The following is a 24952-nucleotide window of genomic DNA, read 5'->3' on the forward strand; positions in this document are numbered from 1 at the left end:
TTCCTTGAAATATTTGCCCAGCAACTGTACTCTGCTGTGTGTGTGTGTGTGTGTGCATGTGTGTTTAAGATGTGTCCTTAAGATCAATAATAAGCAGAGTTGCCCCCAGAGTGTAGCAATGTAGTGTAGCTGCCTGGCTGCAGCAACTTTGAGCTTTTTTTCTTTTCGTACAGACAGTACTGTGACCTCAAGAGACAGATCTATGTGAAAAAGAGTTCTCCTTTAAGATCAATAATAAGCAGAGTTGCCTGCCTGCCCTGTATAGAGACTGAAATCTGACCTAGACTTGGCCTGGGTGAGGTGAGTGACTCAGCAGATTGCACAGGTCAGGAGGCTGACTGGCCCCACTCAACAGGGAACTCAGCTCAGCTGTGCTAAAACACAGATTTGTTGTATCCTGCACAATTTGCTTTCTAGCTTTTATGCCTTTAATTCTTGTCATCAACATTAAAATATAACACTCTCCTCAGTCAATGCAAACATATATTTTCACACGGTTAGCAGAACAAACTAGAAAACTAGACAGCAGCACTAAGTGTGATAAAATCAGTACCATATTTAATCAATACTGTATTTAATAATCATATTACAACAGTCTGTCTGATGATAAAGTACATGTTTTGACATTATATAATACAAGGATTGTGTAACATTGAGTCTTATTTCAATACAAAAGCTCAGCAGGATTTACATAGACGGTGGTAATGTAAATATGACTATAATTTTCAAGCTGTGTAATCAAGTATAATTGCTGCAGTGCAGGGAGAACTTAAGGAGTCTCGATCGCCCATGGCTGGAAGGACCCGGGCTTGCTGATTGGAACCTGGAATAGAAAAGAGAATAGGAGGGAAAAGACAGAAAGAAAGAGAGAAAGAGGGAAAGAAGAAAGGAAAAGAAAGAAAACCAAAGGAGACATTACACCTGAGAGACTATAACTGTCTTTTTGGTGCATCATTTATTTCCAACATTTGCTAGAAGTGTGAGAGAAAAACAGATGTGCCTAAAACAGCAAAATCCAGGATCTCACAGTGTGAGAATAATGATAATAAAACAAATATTTATTTTCCAACATTCGGTACACCTTTAACTTAATAATAGCCAATTTGACGTATATACTGTATGTATATTTTATATGTGTATGTACCATCTGTGTGAGGTGGGAGGCACAGGCCAGGCAGGCCGTCTCTGGGGTCGCCGGGCTGTGGAACTCAAAGGGCCCACTGAGTCCTGCGTCGCTCCGCGCTGCCGCCACCGCGTCCTTCAGCGCGAAGAACACGGAGCTGCCCAGGAACAGCGCCGGCTCTCCAATGCCCTGCAACAGAATCAAACAAACCTGACATTAAAGCTGCAGTTGGCAAGTCTGACAGATTGAGGGGACTTAGCGAAAATGTTGAATGTTTACAACTCTCATGCCCCTCCCCCACTACCACCGAGCACCCTCTCATCGAGTTTGTGCTCATCAGTGCGCACCAGACTGTGATTGACAGTCAGATCTCACACAGCCCTGCTCTGATTGGACCAGAAGAACAAGGAGCTGTGGATTTCTGCAAAACAAACAGCCTCTAGGTGGAGGTAGGTTTTTTTTCTAAAACTGGCTGATTTATGTTGTTCTGTCGGAGCATAGTATCGGTTTCAGTGAATATGATCAAAAAAATCTTGCCAATCGCAACTTTAATACACAGCAGGGACTCTCTAATGGCCCACAACAGCACACAACACACCAGACATTAACACACAGCACACAACACACCCGCCATTAACACACAGTGCAGTGCGGGCTCTCCAAAGCCCTGCAACAGCACCAAACACATCCTACACATTAACACCCATGCGCTGGAGGTTTGTGTTGTGTGTAAACGTTTGTGTTGTTGCACCTTGGAGGAGTAGATGGCGTGGGGGTTCTGGGTGCCGCGCAGCAGGTAGATGTTGAACTGGAGCGGAACATCACACACGGCCGGGATCTTGTACTGGCCTGGTCCACGCGTGTACAGCACTCCAGACGGGGAGAACTTCAGCTCCTCCATGGTGTAAAGGCCCACACCCTGCGTAAACGCGCCCTCAATCTGATAGAATAGAACACACACACACACAGAGACACACAAACATACACACACAAACATCAATACAAAAATTCAGTATGCTGCAAGCAACAAGCAATTCATATTTTTCCTTTATATGTTTGTATTTCTATGTGCTCATATCTATTACAGTAATGTTCAGCATGCGTGGCAGTGAAATGTGCTACATAGTCTGGTCAGATGATGGGTTGGTCTCTGTAACGCCTCTATGCTGGCGTTCACATTGACACTTTTTTCACCTCCAGAACGCAGGTATTCCAAAGTAGTGAGTGTTAAAAACTTGCGAGGTAGAAATTGATTGCGTAGGCCTATATGTTGTTGCTATGATACGCTATATTTAGCTAAATTGCTAGCTCCCTGACTTAGCTAAGGCAGGCAATTAAGCAACAACCCACCCAACCCAAAACACGACCTCAAAAGTTTAACTATTTTTAACTTTGAGCACCTCTTGTTTTTAGAAGCCACACTTTTTTTTCTGCTTGCGCCCCCGCTTTTATAAACTCGAGGCGCGTTGCAACGGTCAGACGCACTGTTCCATAGGGAAACAATTGAATTTGAGCACCTAGAGGTGAAAAAAGCGTGTCAGTGTGAACGCCGCCATTCTACACACCAACATGCAGACCTCACTGTCCACTCAGGGGACAAACTTATCGTGGTTCTTAGGAGTTATGGTTTGCATATTTATGGTATTGTTTATTTTCATTATTGATTATTGATATTGCATTGACATTATTGTTCATTATGGCTACTTTCCTTAATGTAGACTTACCAATTTTTTAAAACTGTTTACTGTTAATTTTTAACTATTGTATTGTTTCATTTTGTAATTCACTTTGGACAACAGCGTTTGCTAAATTCCATAACCATAACCATAAACTGGGGTATTTGTATTAGTCATCTGCTAGTGGACCAGCGTGGACGGATGGTTTACCGACAGGTCCTTCAGCACTGAGGATATAATGACTATAATTACCTGACCGATGTCAATAGAGGGATTAATACTCCTGCCAATGTCAAACACCATGTCTGTCCTTATGGTCTGAAAGGAAGCAGAATGTAAAATGAAGTTACTTTTAAATGTTACATTTAAGGGTACATTTTAAGAGCAATTTGAAAAGCAAACACAACACATATACACACACACACACACACCTTGTAAAATAATTTGGAATGAATATACACAAACAGACACAAATGCATGTGGATGCACAGACACCCATAGGCACACAAAGGCACACACACACACACACACCCACACACACACACACACAGATTACCCTGTAGTCTCCAGTTAGACAGTCAAGCTCTACTTCACAGCAGCACACTCCATAGGTGAAGTAGGCGTAGGGCTGACCCTCCTGCTTCTCCCAGTCCATGTACAGGTCATGACCCCTGACAAAGACACTGACCTTAGTTGACCTTACAAAAACCTAACACTACACTTAAAGCCTTAACTGCACACTAAATTACATAATTTCGCATGCAGTCCATCAAATGCTGCTGTGGGTAACTAATTTCATCTGTAACGCTACTCTTACCTGTAGTATCCTGTGGCCGAGAGACTAATTTTCTCCAGAAAAGCAGCTTTGATCTGGAAGTCACAAAGTCACATATACATCTATTCGCACCAAACTCACAATCATTGATCATTCTTACAACTACTGATCTATTGTATATTTACGATAGATCAGTAGGCCTACTTAAAACATTACATTTAAAGCAACCCTTATCCAGTGTGATTGGATAGTGAATATGACAGATCAGTACTTATAACACTGCATTTAAAGCAACTCTTATCCAGTGTGATTGGATAGTGAATATGACAGATCAGTACTTATAACACTGCATTTAAAGCAACTCTTATCCAGTGTGACAGTTGAGAGGTGAGTTACCCAGCTCTGCCAGGGGCCCTCTGGGTTCCTCTTCCTGATGGGCTCCAGTCTCTTATAAAGGGTTTCACAGGCATCCTGCCAAAACCACCAAACAATCAAACTCACATTTCGTGTCATCTGTTTACATGGGGTACGTTCTATTCCGATAATGTGCTCTTCAGATTTAGAATCTTTGATCGGAATAGCTGCTTTGCTTTTGCTTGAGAAGCTGTAGCGGGCAATCTGATTGACCGTATACATGGCTAATCAACCGGAATAAGAAGGGAATACACCACCTCTTTCATTTGGATTGGCAGTTTTATTCCGATCAAGGTGTTTATATGTGTTCCTGCGAGTGAATGGCCCTTAAATCTCCACTACTTATACTTTACGTATACTTCAGCTGTGATTCAATGTATACTTCTGATTCTGATTCACCATTAACCATGCAGAATGTGGAGATTTAACACTAAACACAGAACACAACAGGAAGGAATACTCCAGTCAAACACTCTATTGACTCTATTGTCAATACAGGGGTCAGTTAGTACCTTGACTGCCATGCCGTTGGCATCGGTGCCAAAGGAGGCGGCCGAGGGACAGGTGTTGGGCACCATGTGGGTGTTGGTCTCGGAGATGTGGATCAGAGAGGTGGGGATCCGCAGCTCACGACTGGCCACCTGATGGGACACACAGAGCAGACGTGAGACCAGCACTGCGTGTATATGTGTGTATGTGTGTGTGTGTGTATATGTGTGTGGTGTGTGTGTGTGTGTGTGTGTGTGTGTGTGTGTGTACAATATGTGTGGTGTGTATGTGTGTGTGTGGTGTGTATGTGTGTGTGTGTGTGTGTGTGCGTCTGAGATCAGCACAGTGTCAGTCACAGATGGAACTAAAATTATCTGATATGGGGCAGCTGTGGCTGTGTGTGTGTGTGTGTGTACACTGCACCTGTTGCATTTTTGTGTGGATGCCTTGGCCCATTTCCGCTCCTCCATGATTAACCAGTACAGAGCCGTCCTGGAAGATATGTACCAGAGCAGCAGCCTGCGTTTCTCACACACACACACACACACACACACACACACACACACTTCATAACCATTTGCAACTTACAACGGCAATCAATTCATATATTTTGTTTTTAAGTTCCTTCAAGCCATCCAAGACTCCCCTGTTTGAGAAAGCCCTCGGTGTAAATACCCCCCACCATAATTACCCCAGTGTGGTTCCCTGGTTGAGAAAGCCCTCTGTGTAAATACCCCTCACCATAGCTACTCCGGTGTAGTTACCTGGTTGAGGAAAGCAATGTCGAAGCCGATGCCGTATTTGATGGGGACGAGGGCGAGGCCTCTCTTCTTGAAGCGGTTGTGCTGGTTGAACTGGGCAATGTCGCCACGGCGACGCTGTATGGAGGACCGGCGCTTGCACTCCTCCCAGCAGCGCAGCATGTTCTCCGGGTCGAACGGCATCTTGTAGTGGGTCAGAGACGAGCCCCTGTACATGTTCAACTCACGGATCTGCAACACAGGACACAGCTGGGGTCAAAGGGTCAGGTGAAGGAGGCAGTGGGGGGGGGAGGTGGGGGGACTCAACTCGGATTGGACCAAAACACTGGCTGCTCCCAAAACTGCACACTGCGCATGATGCACATGATGTTTTTCCCATGAACCCCCAATATTATATGGAAATGTCTGTGTCAAATGTCTATGGTGTATGAAATGTGTATGTCTGTATGTGTCATCCCTATGTCTGTGACCATGTATGTGCCAGCCTGTGCCTGTGACCATGTGGGATGAAAAGCGGTATAGAAAATGTGAAAAAGAATTTCCCTAAGGGGACAGCTAATAAACTAACTAACTAACATTGCTGGTGTACTGATCTTGCACAAAAGTATATATGTGTATTCAGTAATGACATGTTATTGACATATTCATGTCATATTCAGTAACTTGTACAGCATTTCTCTATGAAACACCAAAAGAGATCCTTCTTGGAAGTCATGGAATCAGACTGGTTTGTGCGTCTGACCTCTTCAGCAGGGCGTCCGAGTTTGAGGGCGACGTCGTTGATGATGCTCTCCGTGACCAGCATGCACTGCGGAACCCCAAAGCCACGGAAGGCCGTGTTGGACGGAAGGTTGGTTTTGCAGGCGGCAGACCTGCCACGCATGTTGGGAATGTTGTAGGCATTGTCAAAATGGAGCAGGATTTTTGCAACAATCTGGGGAAGTCAAACAAATTCATTAAAAGTAGTAGTTAAAATTAAAATGAAACTAAAAGATACTAAAATATAGTACATATATTTTTACCTTTTATACAGATCTGTAAGTAATAGTAATTTATGGTGAGACTGTATGTGTGTAGAGTTAAGATGCCTTAGAGGTCTTCAAACATGATAATTGTCTGTTGGTTGATAAGTTAGTCTGATGATACATGGGGCAACTTTTTGAGCAATTACCGGTATGCTGGGCAATGTTCCACATTATCGTGGTTCTGGTATGTTTCCATTGATATCGGGCAACACTTTATTTCCTGGAGAACTTTAATAATCAGTAGGCAAATCGTCATGAGCAGAATAAATGGAACTTGTTATGGTTGTCCCATGCATCATCACCTTTATGTGTATAGGCCAAAGCACATTTTAGCATGAGACACACATTTTAATAAAATGGCTGAAAGAAGAGTGGATGTAAAGTGTCCATGGAAGCTGTCGGACCCCGAACTGTGTCTATGATGATAACTGGTCTTCCTCGGAGCTAAGCTTACCAGTGGAGACTCATCTGCAGTGTTTCCTGCATTGGCGTAGTACTTCACATCGGCTGCAGTTATGCGCCCGTCTTTCATGTAGCCAATCTACAGGAACATGGGTCCGGACCTCCATTAACTTGCATTCAACTGAGTTTAATAAAACATTACACGGCTCTATGAAAACAAATGTAAGGAAGGAAGACAAGGGTGATCCAAACATAGCTTTCACCTACCCTCCCAACACACACACACACACACACACACACACACACACACACACCCTTGTACTGTCCCAGGACGGGGTGACGAGCCCCTGTGATCAGCATGTCCTCCCCCCTCTCCAACACCAAGCGCACTGACCGCTCTGTCCTGTAGGGGAGAGGCCAAAGGAGGTCGTGTTGGTGAAAACACGTCATAAAAATGCTATCCGTCATATTATATTGATAACATGCTGAAAGCCCTACTTCCATGCAGCTACTGCAGTGATGCAGGCCAGAATAGTTGTTTTGGTGACCTTCCCTCCAAAGGCACCTCCGATGCGTTTTATGTGACATGTCACCCTGTTAGAGGGAATATCCAGGGTCTCGGCTATAGAGTCCTACGAGAAGAGAAAGAGAAGCACATTGTTAGAAGAAGCAGTATTAGCATTAGTAGAAGTAGTAGCAGTAGCAGAAGTAGTAGTAGTAATAATATCAATAGTAGTAGTAGTAGGCTAGCATTAGTACTAGAAGTAGTAGTAGTAGTAGCATTATTATTATTGGGGGCCAAGCAGCGAATTCTTATTATTATGACCGCCGCGCAGCGACTAAGGTTTAGTCAGATTTTTTTTCTTTTTTTTCTTTTTCGCATGTCCAAATTTCTGTCAAAAGGATTCCCGGGACACTGTAAGACCGGGGTACACAAAACTTGGTGGGCATGTAACCCCACATGGATAGCATGGAACCATCGTTTTTCGTTTTGATCTGTAGCCCCCCCCGCTGGACTGGACCCCCCGAAAGGAGGGTAGGGCAGACACAGGTTTCTGTGAATATCTCGAGAACCATAGGGTTTAGGAGGACCATTTTTTTTGTATGTTGATCTCAAGGGGCCATGTCAACCCATTCCATAACCACTCATTTCATGTATAGCGCCACCTAGTTAAACACAAAAAAGTAAAAATGAGGTGTTGTAATCGCAGGTATCTGTGACCTAACATAGTCAAAACTGCACGAAATTGGAAGTGTAGGATCATTATGACACCCTCTGAATGCACGCCAAGTTTAGGTGGAATTCAGCTCATGGGGGGCCACACAATAAATTAATTTATGTTACTATACACCAACTGGCCTGTAGGTGGCCGGAGACAGTTTTCTGTGAATATCTCGAGAACCGTAGGGTCTAGGAGGTCCACCTTTTTTTATTATTATTATTATTATTATTATTATTATTATTATTAGTAGTAGTAGTAGTAGTAGTAGTAGTAGTAGTAGTAGTAGCATTAGTAGTAGGCCTAGTAGTAGTAGTAGTAGTAGCATGTATTATGTGTATGTCACTAAAAAGAAATGGACAATTGACATAGAAAGCTAATGTGTTCACCTGAGCCATGGCTGGATGCTGCGTGGACAAATAAACATTCATCTCCCCCTCCTCCCCCACTGGGATGACCAGCATGCTTTGCGTCTCCATGTAAAAATGTTCCTGCCCACCAATCCGGATCTCTCCTGAAAAGTTTTTAAGTAATCGACATAAGCACACTGGTGAAGCAAGTTAACAACAACAAAATAACTTGGAAACATTAACCCACATGTATCCACAGTACATACTGTACCTTCATGAATGTGGTCGGCCATTTTAAAGCCTTCAGACACATTGCCTCTCTCTATTTCTCTCAGAGGCTCAAAGAAAGACTTCTTCTCTATCGCCTCCTGCAAACAGAGGGGGCTGTCAGCCAACGGATTATCAAATGAATGTTAGACGTGATATTAGATATTTCGTATTCACAGTCTACGTCTCAATCACAACACATCACAACAGGCTACAAGGAGAAGGTGGTATGGCTGGTTAACCACGGACAATTCATATATACATACCTGAATAAATATAGCTCTGGAAGAAATTAAGAGACTACTGCACATTTTTCTGATTGGTCTGAGTGACATTCGAATGAGTTGACGGTCATATTCACATATAATTTGGTCTCTCAATTTTGAATATAACCGTCAACTCATTCGAATGTATGTGCTGTGTGTGTGTGTGTGTGTGTGTGTGTGTGTGTGTGTGTGTGTGTGTGTGTGTGTGTGTTTGTGAGTTCTGACCTCCACCGTGAACACTAGTTCGGGCTGGTCCTCGTAAGTGATCTTCACGGCCGCGGCTCCCCGTTTGGCGTGCGGTTTGGTGTCCGCGACAACCGCACACACCATCTGTCCCACGCACGTCACCTAGTGATCAGAAGAGAGTAAACATCACATCATTAAAATCCAAACGTGAAATTACAAACCGCCAAGGAAAGATGAAGAATTGAAGGACATCAATCAGCCTGGTAAAAATCACAGCTCCAACATGAGTTTACATTTTACATTCAGCAGACATTTTTATCAAGCAACATACATATGGCAATTATATTACAAGGGCCATTGTCCCCTGAGCAACTCAGAGTTACTGTAAGTGCCTTGCAGTGAAAACCGGGAATTGAACCCACACATTTTCTGGCTACTGCAATGCTAGCTCCTTAAAGCAACACCAAAGAACTTTTCCTCTGTCGCACGCACGCTATTTGTTTATCCAGCACCGGCTTTGCAAATAACGATGTCCACAGACAAGGTAGAATATGTTGCATGATTTTATGAAAGTACGATGTATTGCGACATCATGCAAGTCAAATTTGTAGTTTCTTATGTCTCATTCCATCGAACTACAGATCCGCTACCCGATATGGCAAACTTACATAGTGCGGTTATAGCCGATAGAGGGCCGCGAAGCGAATTGCAGAATGCCGTTCACCCTGTTAAGAGTTGATGAACCACGGAAACAATTTTGGAAACATTATTTTAAAGGTACAAAAAACTCTTTGGTGTTGCTTTAAACACTATGCTACCACTGCACCAGATTACACTTTTCTCTAGGGCTAAGCTTTTTCTCTGTTTGCATTGGCTACCACTTAACAAAAGAAAACTTGACAAAAACATGCTTAAGAAAAACCTATATCTATGATATAGAAACCTATGACTCTACAATATATAACACCTATAACTATGATTGATCTATGGTTGAGCGAGAGCAAACAGTACTGTACAGTATGTAGAGGAACAAGAGGATGCTGACCATCCACACAGCACCAACAACAGCTGCCCACCACCTAAGTCATGCTGATGACGACACCCGTCAAATCAAATCGCATCCCAGTGGTTTTTCACCTCCTTCTCAGCCAGTAGCTCCTCGTTCATGCCACAGAACATGCGGAACTTCTTGCCGGGGATGTCTCGGGCTGTGATGACATCGACCACACCAGGCAGGGCGAGGGCGGCGCTAACGTCCATGTTCCTGTCGAGGAAGGCAGCAGGTCAATAGGACGGACAAACTAATCACAGAGGGGTTCCCTGTAAATGGCTTCCTGGTAGTGAGCCAAATGCACGTCTGGCTGGACACAAGAGCCCCATTTAGACCCTATCTTTTTGCTCATTCAAGCGGTCAGAGTGTACTGAGTGTATTCAAGCGGTCAGAGTATACTGAGTGTACTTTGGCTGAACTTTGCCTGAAGGTACTGGAGAGGCCTGCATGTGCAACAAACAGCCAAGTACTGGTAGATCCAATTAGACTGCTGCCTGACCCTGTGTCTGCATTAGTAACCACTCTCTCTAACGTAGTGCATTTGTGCAGATCATGGATCTCGACCCTCTCTCATGGAGCTGAATTAGTGCCCATCAGGGTAAGGAGAATCGACATCCAAATGAAACTTCAGCTTCAGTTGGTGAATAAGTAAACAAGCTAGAGGACTTATTCATTGGCAGCAAAAGCATGAGGGCCCATCTGATAAAGACACACATGCCCAGTAGAGAGAGAGTCTGGATTAAATCAATGCCTGGTCTGGATTAGACAGATATAGTAGGTGGAGTTGGATCTATTTCATACAAATGATCAGTACATTCCCATGTATTTACTTAGCAGAGGTTTTCATCAAAAATATTTTTCAGTACAGGCTTCCATGTTCATTATTATCTTATGTGCGTTTCCTGGGATTTGAACTCATGACCTTGGTTCTGTTGGCCCCACTAGTTAAACATTTTAGTGAAGCCTGAAAACACCAGTCTATGATTTCTCCATTATTTTATACGTATAAAACTGAGGGTTGTGGAGTCTTACAGGATCTTGGCGTGAGCCTTGGTGCTGGTGACCAGGGAGAGAAACAGCTCCCCCTCTGTCTTGGGCATGTCATCGCAGTAGACCGCTTCTCCTGTGGCCTGGCTCAGGGCGGATCGATGCATCATGGGACGGCCGACGGGGTCCTGACCCGGCTGACCTTCCAACACGTCCTGAAATAATCACACACATTCTCAGGATGCATGAATTGAAGTTGAATACACTGATGTCTGCAGCCTCTCATATAAACATAATTCTAGTGTAAATAAAAGCATATAATGTCACCTGGAACTCCTGATAGCTGGGCAAGAAGTCATTAGGTAACGCCTCTAGGCTACTCCTCATGTCCTGCTCCAGGTCGTCTGTAATGATGCCCTGACCGCAGACCAAAAACGTGTGAGTTTACGTTCCCAACACACACACACACACACACTTTATACACACGGCCCCAACTACCAAAGATTAAGGCAATAATCTTACATTTGTCCACACACACAAACACACACACAGACACACACACCATCTCTGCAAGCTTCTGCTGCATCTGCAGGAAGAACTTGAAGAGGAAGTTGAGAGTCAGTGCCCGGCGGAAGGCCACTTTGCCCCCCGGGGCAGATGGAGGCAGGAGTATCTCCTCCAGGAGTACGGGGTAGGCAGCGGTCAATGCCTCCTCTCCCCATGGCCTACAAAAACACACACACACACACACACCTTTGTTTGCCTTTGATTGGAATGACCTTTGATTACTTTGGATTACTTTGATGTCTGTTGGCAAATCTAGCGTAAACTGTAACTGTAAACTGATGGCTAATGATTTATTAAAAATAAATATCAAAGAGTTACAGTTACAGAACACACACACACACACACACACCATATTGACACCATATGGATGGTGTGTTATATTTGTACCTCCCAATGATCTGCTGGCATGTCTTGGAGGCGCCGACAGTGCAGGGTCCGACACCTCCGTAAAAGATGCTGAGCTCGTCCACCACACTAGAACCGTCATGGAACCGCACTCGCATGCCTGCGTTCACAGTGGCCAGAGCGTTCTCCTTACGCGGAGCCTGACGGAACGCCCGCACAAACTCTCCCTACAGATGGATAGATGGATGGAGTGAAAGAAAGATGGAGGGATGGATGGAAGGGTGGAGGGATGGAGAGATGGACGGATGGATATATGGAGGGAGGGATACAGGGCTATTTACTGTTATGTGTCCAAAGTTTTCAATTTCTGTGGTTAATTAAATAAAGAATTTATGTTTTAAATTAAATAAGTGATATATGAGGTAAATAAAATAAGTACCCTCCCACACAAACACACACACACACACACACACAACCCAAAATGGTTAAGGGATGTTGTGCGTGGAATGCAATCATGCTTCTGTGATGAGGTCCTGAGGTGTAATGAGCTAAAGAGGAATAAGACTGAAGTGAACTCGTCGGCCTCCGCCAGGTGAACACAGCTCCACAACTCTGTTCTCACACTAAGTGCTCCAATCACTCCTCCTAACTGAAGTGAAGTACTTTCTCACCCTTCGAGCTCGCCAGCGCAAGATGAGACTGATTAAGAAAAAGAAAAGGTCGTGTGAAGAATCACGCATCACCTTTCGGGAAATAGGAATGAAAACAGACACAGCAATCTCGTCTGGGTTTAGGAGAGTCTTCCCGAAGCCCACAAAGAAATCTTTATTCATGGGGATCTCTCGCCTTCCCCCTGCTGTGAGGAAAGTCAGTGTTAGGGCCAAGAGAAACACTAGCGCTATTATCATGTAGAAATAGATAGATAGATAGATAGATAGATAGATAGATAGATACTTTATTGATCTCTAAGGGGAAATTCAAGGTCTCAGTAGCATACAGACATCCCGCACAACATGCACTTACAGCTGAAAAAGTAAGTATATAAACATACACACACACACAGTGAGATTCTGCAGGTAGAACTTGAAAAGGTGGAAGGGGTACACACACACCCACACACTCACCCTTTGATACTACAGTGAGTCTGCAGTTTCCAGCGGCCAGGACAGGGTTCAGATCCGAGTTTGGATAGGCACTGACAATGTTACCACCCAGGGTCTACACACCACACCACACACACACACACACACACCAACAATAACAACAGTCAGTCATCCTTTTTACAGTGGTTTTTTATTGCGGAACATTGCTCACTTGTCAGTAGTGTGATTTGGAGAATACTGATTTCAGCCTCTTACAGCTGTCTGCCTGTGCATGTTGCAAGCTAGCTAAACTAGCAAAGGTACTGTAAGTAAATGCACAAGTACAGTTTCTTTGAAATGGTGACTAGCATGATGGTTGTTAAAACTGACATTCAAAACTCATGAAGTGGCTACTTCAAGAATTGAAATCAAACTTCCCTGCTAGTTAACAGTTAACTGATGTTTGGACATTGTAGTCTCTTACAATTGCGATGTATCTAGCTTGCTAAGGTATTGTGCTTTTGTTTATCAAACTAAACGCGATGTGTCTTCAGTTCTGCAATGCCGGCAGGTTATCTGGGGTGCGTTTCCCAAAACAATAGTTGCTAACCTGTTAGCAACTTAGTTGGTTGGCAATAGGAAATTGCATTGCAACCAACGAAGTTCTTCGTTAGCAACTATGGTTTTGGGAAACACGCCCCTGAATGTATGCACTGGGGCAGTATCCTGCCGCCTCTGTTTAGCCAAGGAAGCGCAGCATAAAGACGTCTCTTCTTGTTTGTGGCGGAATTATGACGTTATGCATGTGTATGTGTATATGCATTTGTATGTGTGTGTGTGTGTGTATGTATGTATGTATGTATGTGTGTTTGTGTGTGTGTGTTGTGTGCGTGCGTGTGTGTGTGCTGGTGCCACTCACGGCCACGTTACGGATCTGCTGTCCGGCCAGGTTCCCCAGCTGCTGCAGCAAGGCACGGTGGACCTCCGTCTGGCCCAGCGGGAGCGTCCGCACCAGATCCTCCAGAGCTGCACGCACCACAGACATGCTGCAGCCTGCACCTACACTCACACCTGTGCGGTGGACACACACACACGCACAGACACACACACGCATGCACGCACAAGGACAGACAAACATCACACTTGTATTACAAACAAACTAACCTTTAATAATGTCTCTTTTGCCTTAGTAACAGTGTAAACATGAAAATCTGCTTACCCTGAGGAGTGTTCTTCACCACAAACAGATCTGGCACTCTGGTCGGCGAAATTATGAATGGATGCAGGATCCCTTTAAACTTAATGTCCAGACCTGCAGGGGCAGAGGGAAGCAGATTAAAGACTGGAGTTAGCTGAATGTGACCTATGACCCATGTCATTTGGGACTGCTGAGGATAGACAACACTAGCGTTGCATTTGTGATCAGCTGGAGGGCTGACCGATGTTGGTGTTGCCAATGACAATGGGTGCTTCGGGATGGCGAGACTTCAGGTCCACGACCTCGTCCAGGGAGACGGGGGACACCCAGGTGATCCGTTCTCCACGGAAGGTCTGGGTCGCCTGAAGCCCGCTCTCGGTCATCCTCTACAGGAACACAGGAGAACAGGGGCGTAACTGCTGAGTTAAGGTAGACCAGAGGGCTACACCAATAAAGAAGAGTGCTATGTTGAGCCCAACACCAGAGTTGCATATAGTACAATCCCTGGACAGGGGGATCACAGGAGCGGTGCTTTTGTTGTTAGTTAGTTAATGATCAGTTAATGATCTAGAGCTTCTCTAGAGTCTTACGATGAGCTCTGGGGGAAAGATGAGGTCCTGGGTTGGATCCAGCGGGAGTAGATTGTCTATGTTGAAGAGCTTAAGATGTCCCTGAGTGTGAGAGAAACATCAGGCAGTGAGTGTATCAAACATAAACCTCTTTAAATTGTTACATAGTAAGTGGTGCATTGCACAGGCCTGCTGTTCCCTTGTACAACACCAGGCAGTGTGGAGGTGTTTAACATTCACAGTCACTCATAATCAAGGTCATCTGTAGCCTCATCACTCACATTCTCAAGGTCATCTGTAACCTCGTTTCCATTTGCTCGACCAGGCTCTTTGCCATTCTGCTGGCAACAGTTTGAATTCTGCGAACGGACACAAACAACAGCTGAAAAGCAGTTTGAATAGTTGGACACTACAAGGCTACTTGGGCTGGACCTCACCAAACTCTTCTCCAGAAGCATAAAAAAGCCTTTATCATAAAGAGAGAGCTGGAACAGAAAAAGTCTTTAGAGAATCACACAGGCAGGAGCTGAAGTGTGATGCCACAGAGTCTTTCTTCCCAAGCTCCAAACACAGAGAGAATGTGAGAATGTCTCACATTCTAGAATGATCCGCACTGATATTCCTACAGTATACTCCACATTTTAACAGCACCAAACTTCTGAGGGCCTGTATATATTTGTTAATGTATATATTTGTTTATATCTTGGGTGAAATCACACGTTTTAGTCATATGATCTTTACATGACTTCACTGAGATGCAATCTCATTTTCTCTTACATTCTCTGAAATTGAGTTTCCACTGGAGCAGGACTTGGCTCCACTGTTTTGGCAACAGTTTGAACTCTGTAAAGAAACAACAAAGAATTAATTAATATTTAAGTCACAGTTTGAAGACCTCCAGTTCAGATCTTTGTGAATGTACTACATATTTATATCTCATACACACTCATAGCTACATCATATAATCAAATCATAGCTACATATTGTATAAATGACACATGACCCAGTCTACATATAAAGGATTTCTTTGTCTTTGAAATGTTATAACTCAAAGTCAATCTGACATTTTGTCTCGATCATGGACAATGAGTTCCAGTCATGTGATGATGTGTGTGCTGTTCTGCCCCTAAAAACCATGCAAAAGCATCTGCATTCACAGTAAACCCAACTGTGCTCTCCCTAAGTACCATGCAAATGGGTCAGCAATGGCCACTGCTGACTCTCCTCTCAGACCACCTGCTCAAATGAGTGCTGGGCTACACGCCAGCATGGAAAATGTGCATCAGAAGCAAAGCATGACCTTTGACCCTGTGATCTACAAGGTCACGCTACCAGCGGCTCTGATAACTGCATCTAAACAAGCACTCTCTTGGCACAGCACCCACGGTCCCAAGGCCAATCCAGTTGTTAAGTCGTGGCTCGTATTTTTCCATAGACAGTAAAAGAAACATTTTTTCTGCTATTAAGAGTAGTCTACAAGAAAACTGTCATTCTACTACTCACTCACTACCTCAACCTAATAAATATTTCTTTTTTTGCATAGACCTGGAAGTTACCCTTGATTATATAATCTGGCTGCACAGCTACACTAATTACTCTGTTAGTTTTTACCCTCACTAAAACAGAGGTGATGGTAACAAGGTTTACAGTTTGTGAAAACAAGCTGGCTGCCCTAGTAAACCAGTACCTCACAGATGGCCTTGTATCCAAACCAATAATTCACAGAAAGACTTGTACCCAAACCAATACCAGTACCTCACAGAAGGTCTTGTATCCAAACCAGTACCTCGCAGAAGGTATTCAAGGTCTTGTACCCAAACCAAACCACTACCTCACAGAAAGTCTTGTACCCAAACCGAACCCGTACCTCACATAAGGTATTGTACCCAAACCAAACCACTACCTCACAGAAAGTCTTGTACCCAAACCAAACTAGTACCTCACAGAAGGTATATTACCCAAACCAAACTAGTACCTCACAGAAGGTCTTGTATCCATCCAGAATGGGACGGTATCCAGTGCAGCGACACAAATTACCTGGAAAGCAGGTGAAGAAAAAAAGAGACACCCCAAATCAATGTTACAGTTCATAGTATATATATAAGTATAAGTATATATACTCTTTTGATCCCATGAGGGAAATTTGGTCTCTGCATTTATCCCAATCCGTGAATTAGTGAAACACACTCAGCACACAGTGAACACACAGTGAGGTGAAGCACACACTAATCCCGGCGCAGTGAGCTGCCTGCTACAACAGCGGCGCTCTGGGAGCAGTGAGGGGTTAGGTGCCTTGCTCAAGGGCACTTCAGCCGTGCCTACTGGTCGGGGTTCGAACCAGCAACCCTCCGGTTACAAGCCCGAAGCGCTAACCACGCTGGCCACGGCTGCCCCATAGGGTGTAGCCATAGGGCATGTGTGTTTTTAGGGGTGGTGTGTGTGTGTACAGTATGTGTGTGTAGAAAGTACCAGCCAGTGCCTCTGTGATGTCCTCCATGGTGGGCTGGGGCTTGTTCCTCAGTAGAGTGTACATGGACATCACCATACCAGGGGTGCAGAAGCCACACTGAGAACCATGAGCCTTTGCTATGCGCTCCTGAGCATGGAAACACACACACAAACACACTTGCAATCCTGTAAACTAAAATGGAACATACCATTGACATGGCACCAATTTAGCACTAAAAGGGTCATGCTCCCCCCACGACTACAGCATTACCTAGCGTAATACCAGCCATTCCATGTGTGCATCGGCAAGGCCAGAGGCTGTATTGTCCTTATAGTAAGTCAGTGTGACATCAAAATGAGTTTTTGGAAAACAAACTGCACTGTGTTGCTTTCACAAGAGGACCAGTAACAGCACTTTGCGGTTGGCACATATTTCCCTGGACCCCTATGCCCACCCTGCGGTTGGCACATATTTACCTGGACGGGGTGCAGTTTGGTCTTGGTGCTGCCGATGCCCTCCACGGTGGTCACCGCTGCCCCATGCAGCTGGCACACGGGCAGCAGGCAGGCGTTCACCGCACAGTGGCTGAGGGGTGAAGGACAACTCACACACACACATTTGCATAAGGTCAGAAGTGATGCCTCTGATGGCTATCTAACAACACTGTCTGTGGGGCATTTCTCATTGCAACTTTAACTGGGAATGTTGAACAAAATAGTGTTTTAGGCTTAAATCACTAGTTACCTGCTGTGAAAAATGATTATTTATTTTGAAAACGGAGCTCATTTTGTCAAAACACAACACACAATCCACACACCCAAGTAGCAAAACACCTTTTGCAAACCTCTACGCACTAACTACAAAACCTGGTAACACTTTACTTGACAGTATCGAAATAAGAATTACATGACACTGTCATGAACACATGACACGGTCATGACACATGAACCCTAACCCCAACCCTAACTTGTTATGACAAAAACCGAAAGACACTTAATGACAGAAGCGTTATGTCATAAACATTTATGGCTTGTTTATGACACGTTCATGACAGTGTCATGTCACTCTTATGTCGATACTGTCAAGTAAAGTGTAACCCAAAACCTTACACCAAACCAGTAAAACATTATACATTTCTTACAAAAGCACACTATTCTTGCGAAACACTAAAAAAAAATTGCTTTTGTGTCAAAACAGTGCACACAACTATGGAATCAATTTTGTGTCAAAAAAATTAAAGAATACTTATAAAATAGCAAACAAAAAAATACAAATCAAAATACCAAATAGAAAAAATCTAACAAAAAAAAATAAACTCAATTAAAAAATACAAGATTGCAATGAAATCATTTGGGTAACTGTGTAAAATATTTGTCTTTGCCTCTTTCTCAGTTTTGTTTGATGCTGTTTTCTTTGATTACGATTCCAGCTTTCTCGTTTGCGCTCCCTGACTTTTTGATTGCGGTTTTGACACAAACGTGTCTGGTGGTTGGAATTTCCTTGGGTGCATTCCCATTGGCTTATTTATGTTTGACGGACAGCTAAGCAAGTTTACGATTCAGTTTATTATTAACAATTGTAACTATTACTGATTGTACATTGTTGTTTACAGGAGCAAGTACGAACTGAGTTCTTACAAAGAATACAACAAAGATTCCTCTTAATGTTGAGAAATGAAGCACTAGACCTCGGCTATCTATTAGATGTTGCCCAGCAGAAATGGAATGTTAGCTACTAGCTAGCCTACCGAGCGGGGCTCAAGGCGAGGCGGTGTGTCTTGACGTGAGCTAGCCGGTTACCGAGCGGGGCTCAAGGCAAGGCTGTTGTGATTGTGCTTGACTGGGACTAGCGGTTACCGAGCTGGGCTCAAGGTAAACCGCTCCGTGTTTGTGTTTGACAGAGGCTAGCCTGTGGCTGAGCTGGGCTCCAGGCGAGGCTACCGTGCTTGTGGACAGTAACGTTAGCCAGTCACCGAGCATGGCTCAAGATGAAGATTCCTCTTAACGGGCTGTTCAGACTACACTCTCGGATAAGTTGGATTGTACTGACGACCTACGTGTTATTTAACCTGGAGCTTGTTGTAGGCTATTCTTTGTAAGAACTCAGTTCGTACTTGTTCCTGTAAACAACAATGTACAATCAGTAATAGTTACAATTGTTAATAATAAACTGAATCGTAAACTTGCCTATGTCCTGCCGTACCTCGGATTGTACTTTTGTTCAAAACTGTGACGCACCGGTGATGACGTTGTTACAACCAATCAGAAGCAGAGTACGACATTCGCAATACGCTTGCTTAGCTGTCCGTCAAAAATAAATAAGCCAATGGGAATGCACCCAAGGAAATCTCAACCCCCAGACACGTTTGTGTCAAAACCTCAATCAAAAAGTCAGGGAGCGCAAACGAGAAAGCTGGAATCGTAATCAAAGAAAACAGCATCAAACAAAACTGAGAAAGAGGCAAAGACAAATATTTTACACAGTTACCCAAATGATTTCTTTGCAATCTTGTATTTTTTAATTGAGTTTATTTTTTTGTTTGATTTTTTCTATTTGGTATTTTGATTTGTATTTTTTTGCTTGCTATTTTATAAGTATTCTTTAATTTTTTTGACACAAAATTGATTCCATACACAACCAGCACCTGATGGTATAAATAAAAACACATGGCTTTTGCTTTCTCCATGTGCTGGGACTATCAGTCTGCAATATAAACATGTAAACATGCACGCATTCAAATGTCTTATTTATGGATGTTTATTTCAATAGAAATGGAGGGAGGAGTGTCAAACAACAAAAGCACAGTAAATGCACAGTTGTCATGTCACATATCAAAGCCATTCTCCCCCACCCTGACCCCTTCCAGTTTGCATACCGAGCCAAGCTGGTCTACAGAGGATGCAATCTGCTCTGCCCTCCACCCAGCCCTCACCCACCTGGAAAAAGAGACTCATATGTGAGATTGCTGTTTATAGACTTCAGTTCTGCATTCAACACCATAATACCACAACAACTCATCTGCAAACTTGACAAACTGGGACTCAGTACCTACCTCTGCAACTGGCTACTGGACTTCCTCTGTCAGAGGGCCCCAAGTAGTAATGCGGTTGGCAACAATACCTCAAGCAGCATCACACTGAGCACAGGGGGCCCCCAAGGCTGCGTGCTCAGTCCGGCTGCTCTTCACCCTGCTGACGATGACTGCACTGCAACCTACAGCAACAATCACATAGTGAAATTTGCAGACGACACAACTCTGGTGGGTCTCATCACCAAGGGCTTACGAGACTCAATACAGGTTGGAGGTCAACCATCTGACCACGTGGTGCAGGGACAACAACCTCCTGCTGAACGTCAGCAAGACCAAAGAGATTGTTGTTGACTTCCTGGAGAGGTCACACCCAACACCTGCCACTGACCATCGACGGTGCTGTGGTGGAGAGAGCGAGCAGCACCAAATTCCTGGGGGTGCACATCAGTGAAGACCTCTCCTGACCACCAACACTGCATCACTGGCTTAAGAGAGCTCAGCCGCCTGTACTTCCTGGGGAAACTCAGGCGAGCAAGTGCTCCACCAGCCATCATGACCACATTCTACCGAGGCACCATTGAGAGCATCCTCTCCAGCTGTCTCGCTGTGTGGGGCGGAAGCTGCACTGAATACAACAGGAAAGCCCTGCAGCATAGTGAACACAGCTGGAAGGATCATTGGTGCTTCACTCCCTCCCTGAAGGACATTTACACCACCCACCTCACCCGCAAGGCGACCCAAATTGTGAGTGATGCAAGTCACCCCGCCACAATCTGTTTGATCTACTGCCCTCTGGGAAGAGGTACAGAAGCCTGCGCTCCCGCACTACCAGACTCACCAACAGCTTCATACACCAAGCTGTAAGGATGCTGAACTCTCTCCCTCCTCTCCCCCCTCAGCTACATAACATCCTGGACATTGGACCCACAATGGCACCTGCACTACTCCACTTGCACACTTGTACACTTTACAACTTGGTGTTGTTGTCCTGAAAACACAACACTTCTGCTGCTCTTACATAACTTGCACCACTATGCCACTTTCTTTATTACTTAGGTCAAACAGAACTACCCAAGCCTTTTATTGGCCTGACTTTGCACTAGTATTTTATTGACTGTCTATGCACAATTTCAACCAAATTTTGCTGCTCTTATTTTTTCATTATTATATGTGCCCTCTTATTTACTTATTTACTTACTTTTTTGTTTACTTGAATGTTATGTTTGACTGTGGACTTAAATTGGTAAAATATGTCTTGTCTTCACCGTGGGATAGTGAGAAACGTAATTTCGATCTCTTTGTATGTCTGGAACATGTGAAGAAATTGACAATAAAGCCGACTTTGACTTTGACTTTGACTTTGAAAAAGAAAACAGTGGAAAAAACAAGAAACAAACCAGAAATAATCTTAGCAAGAAAACAAAAAACCCAGAACAAATTGGGCAAGATTTCATCCACATCACATGCAATGTGGTCTTGTGCTAGACACCATGCAATCACTGATGTCTATAGATGGCAGGCAGAACCAACTGTTGTTATAAAACCTTTTTGAAGGGCCCATTGAAAGAACTCTAGAGGGTTCTTTGAAGCCAAACCAAATGGTTCTATAGAACCTGTTAGGGGTTCTTTTGATATTCTAACATAGAGGCTGTAGCCTTTCTCCTCCTCCTCTTCTTCACCTCCTTGTCCTCCTCCTTCTCATCCTCTTCTTCCTCATCTCCTTGTCCTCCTCCCCTCCTCTAACTCTTTTATATAGTGCTCAAGCACTATTTGTTGAGCACTATAACTCATTATCTAAAAGCGCTTTGTCATGGTTGTGCTGGTCTGGGTTAATGTTTTGCTACTTGAGTGTAAAGTTTCGCTAGCTGTGTTTTGATTTAAGTGGGTAAGCCACCGCAAAAAAAAAATATAAAAAATCAAATAAAAAAATAAAAACCTACTGCTAGCTACATGAGCCACCTACTCCATAAAAATAATAATTCTGAATCAAACAAGTTGTTTTACACTCAAATGTGATAACCCAAGTTGAGTTTTGTTACCACTGAGAGGCTGACTAGTTACCCATAGATTATTTCTGTTAAAATAAAGCCCTCTTAATTCAGCACTTGTAAAAAGATACACAACGCTCCTGGAGTGGACCTGGTAGCGGGAAAGCATGACGGTGCAGGCTCCACATCCTCCTCCACCACAACCATACTTGGCACCTGTCAACCTCACTGTCACAAGGAATGGTCAAGGACATAGTACACCTTGTTTTTTTTATATAATAGTGTTAATAATACAATATGTTTTTAAATGATTAATTGAAACATTGGTCAAGGACATGACAACTGACTGACACTGAAAGTGTAGACTAACTATGTGCTGTGAGATTTTAAATGTATGATTCCAGTGGAGTAGCTGGCAGGAATGCTCTGTAATAGGCAATTTGGGAAACAGACCAATACAATTAAAATAACAGATTGATAAAAAAAAAAAAAAGATTTGAATTGTTTTTCAAAGGTTTTGGGTTCACAGAGATAGATCACAGAGAGAGAGATCAATAATAACTACTGTGCTCTCCATCATGCATATATGCATGCATGCAACAGCCTACATCCATATGTTTTCAACATATTTCAAAGGAAAGGGGGAACTTCTAGTGAGATTTCTGACCAGGACCACTGTGCCATGGGAAGTAGCCTAAGCTATAACACTTGAACAAGTCCGCATTCATTGAACAAGTCCGATGCTGCAACTGTCATATTAAAGTGGATTAAAGGATACTCCTTTTACGTAGGTAAGGCAACAGCATTGTTTCAGGGTCAACATCGCGCTCAGTAACCTAGATAACATTTAAGACATTAGACAAGTTTGTAGCCTAAATCACATTCATGTAATACGACAGCCCACAAGATACATATGTATTTGGAAAGACAGCAATTCGAAACAAACCAGCAGGTGTTAAGTAAAGACCGTAGGCTAGGCTACGTAAGGGATAATGGACGACACGGTGGTCTGTTCACAGAAGTTGTTGAACGGCCCCGACGCGTAGTGCATTAACTTCTGTGAACAGACCACCGTGGAGTCCATTATCCCGCTTATTCCACTGTTGCCACTTGCGTTGTGTTCAAACAATTTAAACGTTTTAATAGCTAAAACTGTCTTGTTTTGTAGAACTAATTTCTTCCGACACATATCAACTAATTTCTCAACTCACAGGACAAACTGCCGTTACTAGTTCTAAATGGATGGTTGCTATCGTTAGTTATATCTCTCCCGTTGTCAAGCGGGCGTATCCCAAGATTCTGATGAACTTTAGCTTTGAAACACCGCTTTTACTTAGCCTGATCCATCTAAAAAGCCACCTCCGCCATATGCTACAATGTTGCAATGTTCTGAACGTCTGCAATTTACAGCTTCAACGTGACAGTTCATTTAAACTTCACAACAAGTTCGGCGAATTAATATACATGTGTGATACGGCCAAAAAAATGGATCTACTTCATAGGTGTGCAGATAACATACGGTTAATGGTCGTTCTAAATTACGTAGGACAATGGGAAATTCAACCAAGCAGTGGAATAATGCCCAATAGATCACGGGGCAAATTATATTTGTATCAACCCTTTTCAAAAATAACAGCGTAAGTATCTAGCGCAGAAGATATAGGCAGCCTAGGCCTACACTGAAACATGTTAAACGTGTTTAAAAAACGTACCTTTTTCCCGTTGACATAGAAAGTCAAACAGCCACTTTCTTGGTTTCCTGACATTTTCCCTTGAGTTACCACCACAACACCATTAGAGTAGCCTAGAGCCTCTTTCTCGTCTGTCTGTGCTGTTCTGCTGCTGACCTGAACTGTCCCTTAAAGTGATAGCTATATTTGAGATTAGTAAATTCCTAGGTTAGGCTACTTTGTAACACTGAGCGTATCGGCTACTTTGTACACTGAGCGTATCGGATTTTTGGTTATTTAACCATCAGTTAACTTCAAAACAGGCATTTTACTTTAGATAGACAATAGCAAGGCTACATCATAGGAGTGAGTGATTAACGTCAACAAATCTAGACTGGAGTAACTCAACATTTGACACCTCCGATATGTTCTAAAGACGTCAAATAGCCCGTTATCGTTACCAAATTGAAAGCCAAGGAGGCAGAAGTGAACACGCATGTATGACTATAAAAACTTCATTTTACAACTAAACATGAGAAAATACTTTTATAACTCTTGAGCCAGTTTCTTCTCTGATCTCAATGTCAATGCAGCGTTTGTGTGCACCTCCAACAGCATGGCGTACCTGGTTTTCTCCCAAAATGCCCTTAAACGCCCACAAACCTGTATGTTTGTGTGAAAAAATAACACCGACTCAATTCTCACAAACGAAATGTAGTCTAAATGAACGATATAAACAAGTTAGCCTAATTGTATTTTTAGGTTATTGTGTTTTTAAATTCATATTCGGGAGAAAAGAGAGGGATTAACCAGTTTATCTGGCGAGCTGCTAGGCTACTTTTTCTGAAACCTGACATGCATTCTCTGAAAGATATCGCAGGCTCTCAGATATTTAATATCTTAAATAACTGTAATATTTTGCGCACAGTAGTAAGTAGGCCTACGTCGCTTTGGATAGAAGCGTCTGCTAAATTAATAGTCTGAATAGTGGAGGGGATTCTCAAATGATCAGCAAAAATCTGTCGCTAGGTGGCAGTCCAAGTCAACGCATAGTCTGCAGA

General features: G+C 43.5%; 1 protein-coding gene across 2 annotated transcripts; it reads right to left on the reverse strand.

Moving 5' to 3' along the window:
- Positions 1–532: 532 nt before the first annotated feature.
- aox6 (aldehyde oxidase 6) lies at positions 533–24088 on the reverse strand. Of its 2 annotated transcripts, none has more exons than XM_048234732.1 (36): positions 23934–24088; positions 23000–23057; positions 22353–22449; positions 17679–17787; positions 17223–17349; positions 16729–16790; positions 15531–15596; positions 15035–15112; positions 14775–14855; positions 14426–14570; positions 14206–14298; positions 13906–14057; positions 13029–13122; positions 12648–12757; positions 11947–12131; positions 11555–11717; positions 11320–11409; positions 11038–11207; positions 10092–10218; positions 8994–9116; positions 8507–8603; positions 8275–8399; positions 7164–7297; positions 6981–7068; positions 6718–6804; positions 5981–6172; positions 5242–5469; positions 4901–4996; positions 4501–4629; positions 3971–4045; positions 3617–3669; positions 3356–3470; positions 3052–3117; positions 1875–2063; positions 1145–1312; positions 533–823 (listed from the first exon to the last, which is right to left on the reverse strand). In XM_048234732.1, the coding sequence occupies exons 1-36, from the start codon at positions 23985–23987 to the stop codon at positions 770–772; spliced, it is 4080 nt and encodes a 1359-aa protein (XP_048090689.1). In that variant the 5' UTR covers positions 23988–24088; the 3' UTR covers positions 533–769. The 2 variants fall into 2 exon arrangements, with proteins under 2 accessions (XP_048090689.1, XP_048090688.1); XM_048234731.1 differs by having other exon boundaries at positions 12648–12760; positions 23934–24087.
- Positions 24089–24952: the final 864 nt, after the last annotated feature.

Source organism: Alosa alosa, chromosome 23 (genome assembly GCF_017589495.1).
Source record: "Alosa alosa isolate M-15738 ecotype Scorff River chromosome 23, AALO_Geno_1.1, whole genome shotgun sequence".
Lineage (NCBI taxonomy): Eukaryota > Metazoa > Chordata > Actinopteri > Clupeiformes > Clupeidae > Alosa > Alosa alosa.

What these genes read in the sequence shown, in the direction of transcription:
- aox6 (XM_048234731.1), bottom strand. Translation starts at nt 23,987, where the DNA reads ATGTCAGGAAACCAAGAAAGTGGCTGTTTGACTTTCTATGTCAACGGG. An exon ending in TCTATGTCAACGGGAAAAAG is followed by an intron (nt 23,058 to 23,933) that starts GTACGTTTTTTA and finishes AATGTTATCTAG; the next exon opens with GTTACTGAGCGCGATGTTGA. An exon ending in GTCCACTCCAGGAGCGTTGT is followed by an intron (nt 17,788 to 22,352) that starts GTATCTTTTTAC and finishes TTCACCCCTCAG; the next exon opens with CCACTGTGCGGTGAACGCCT.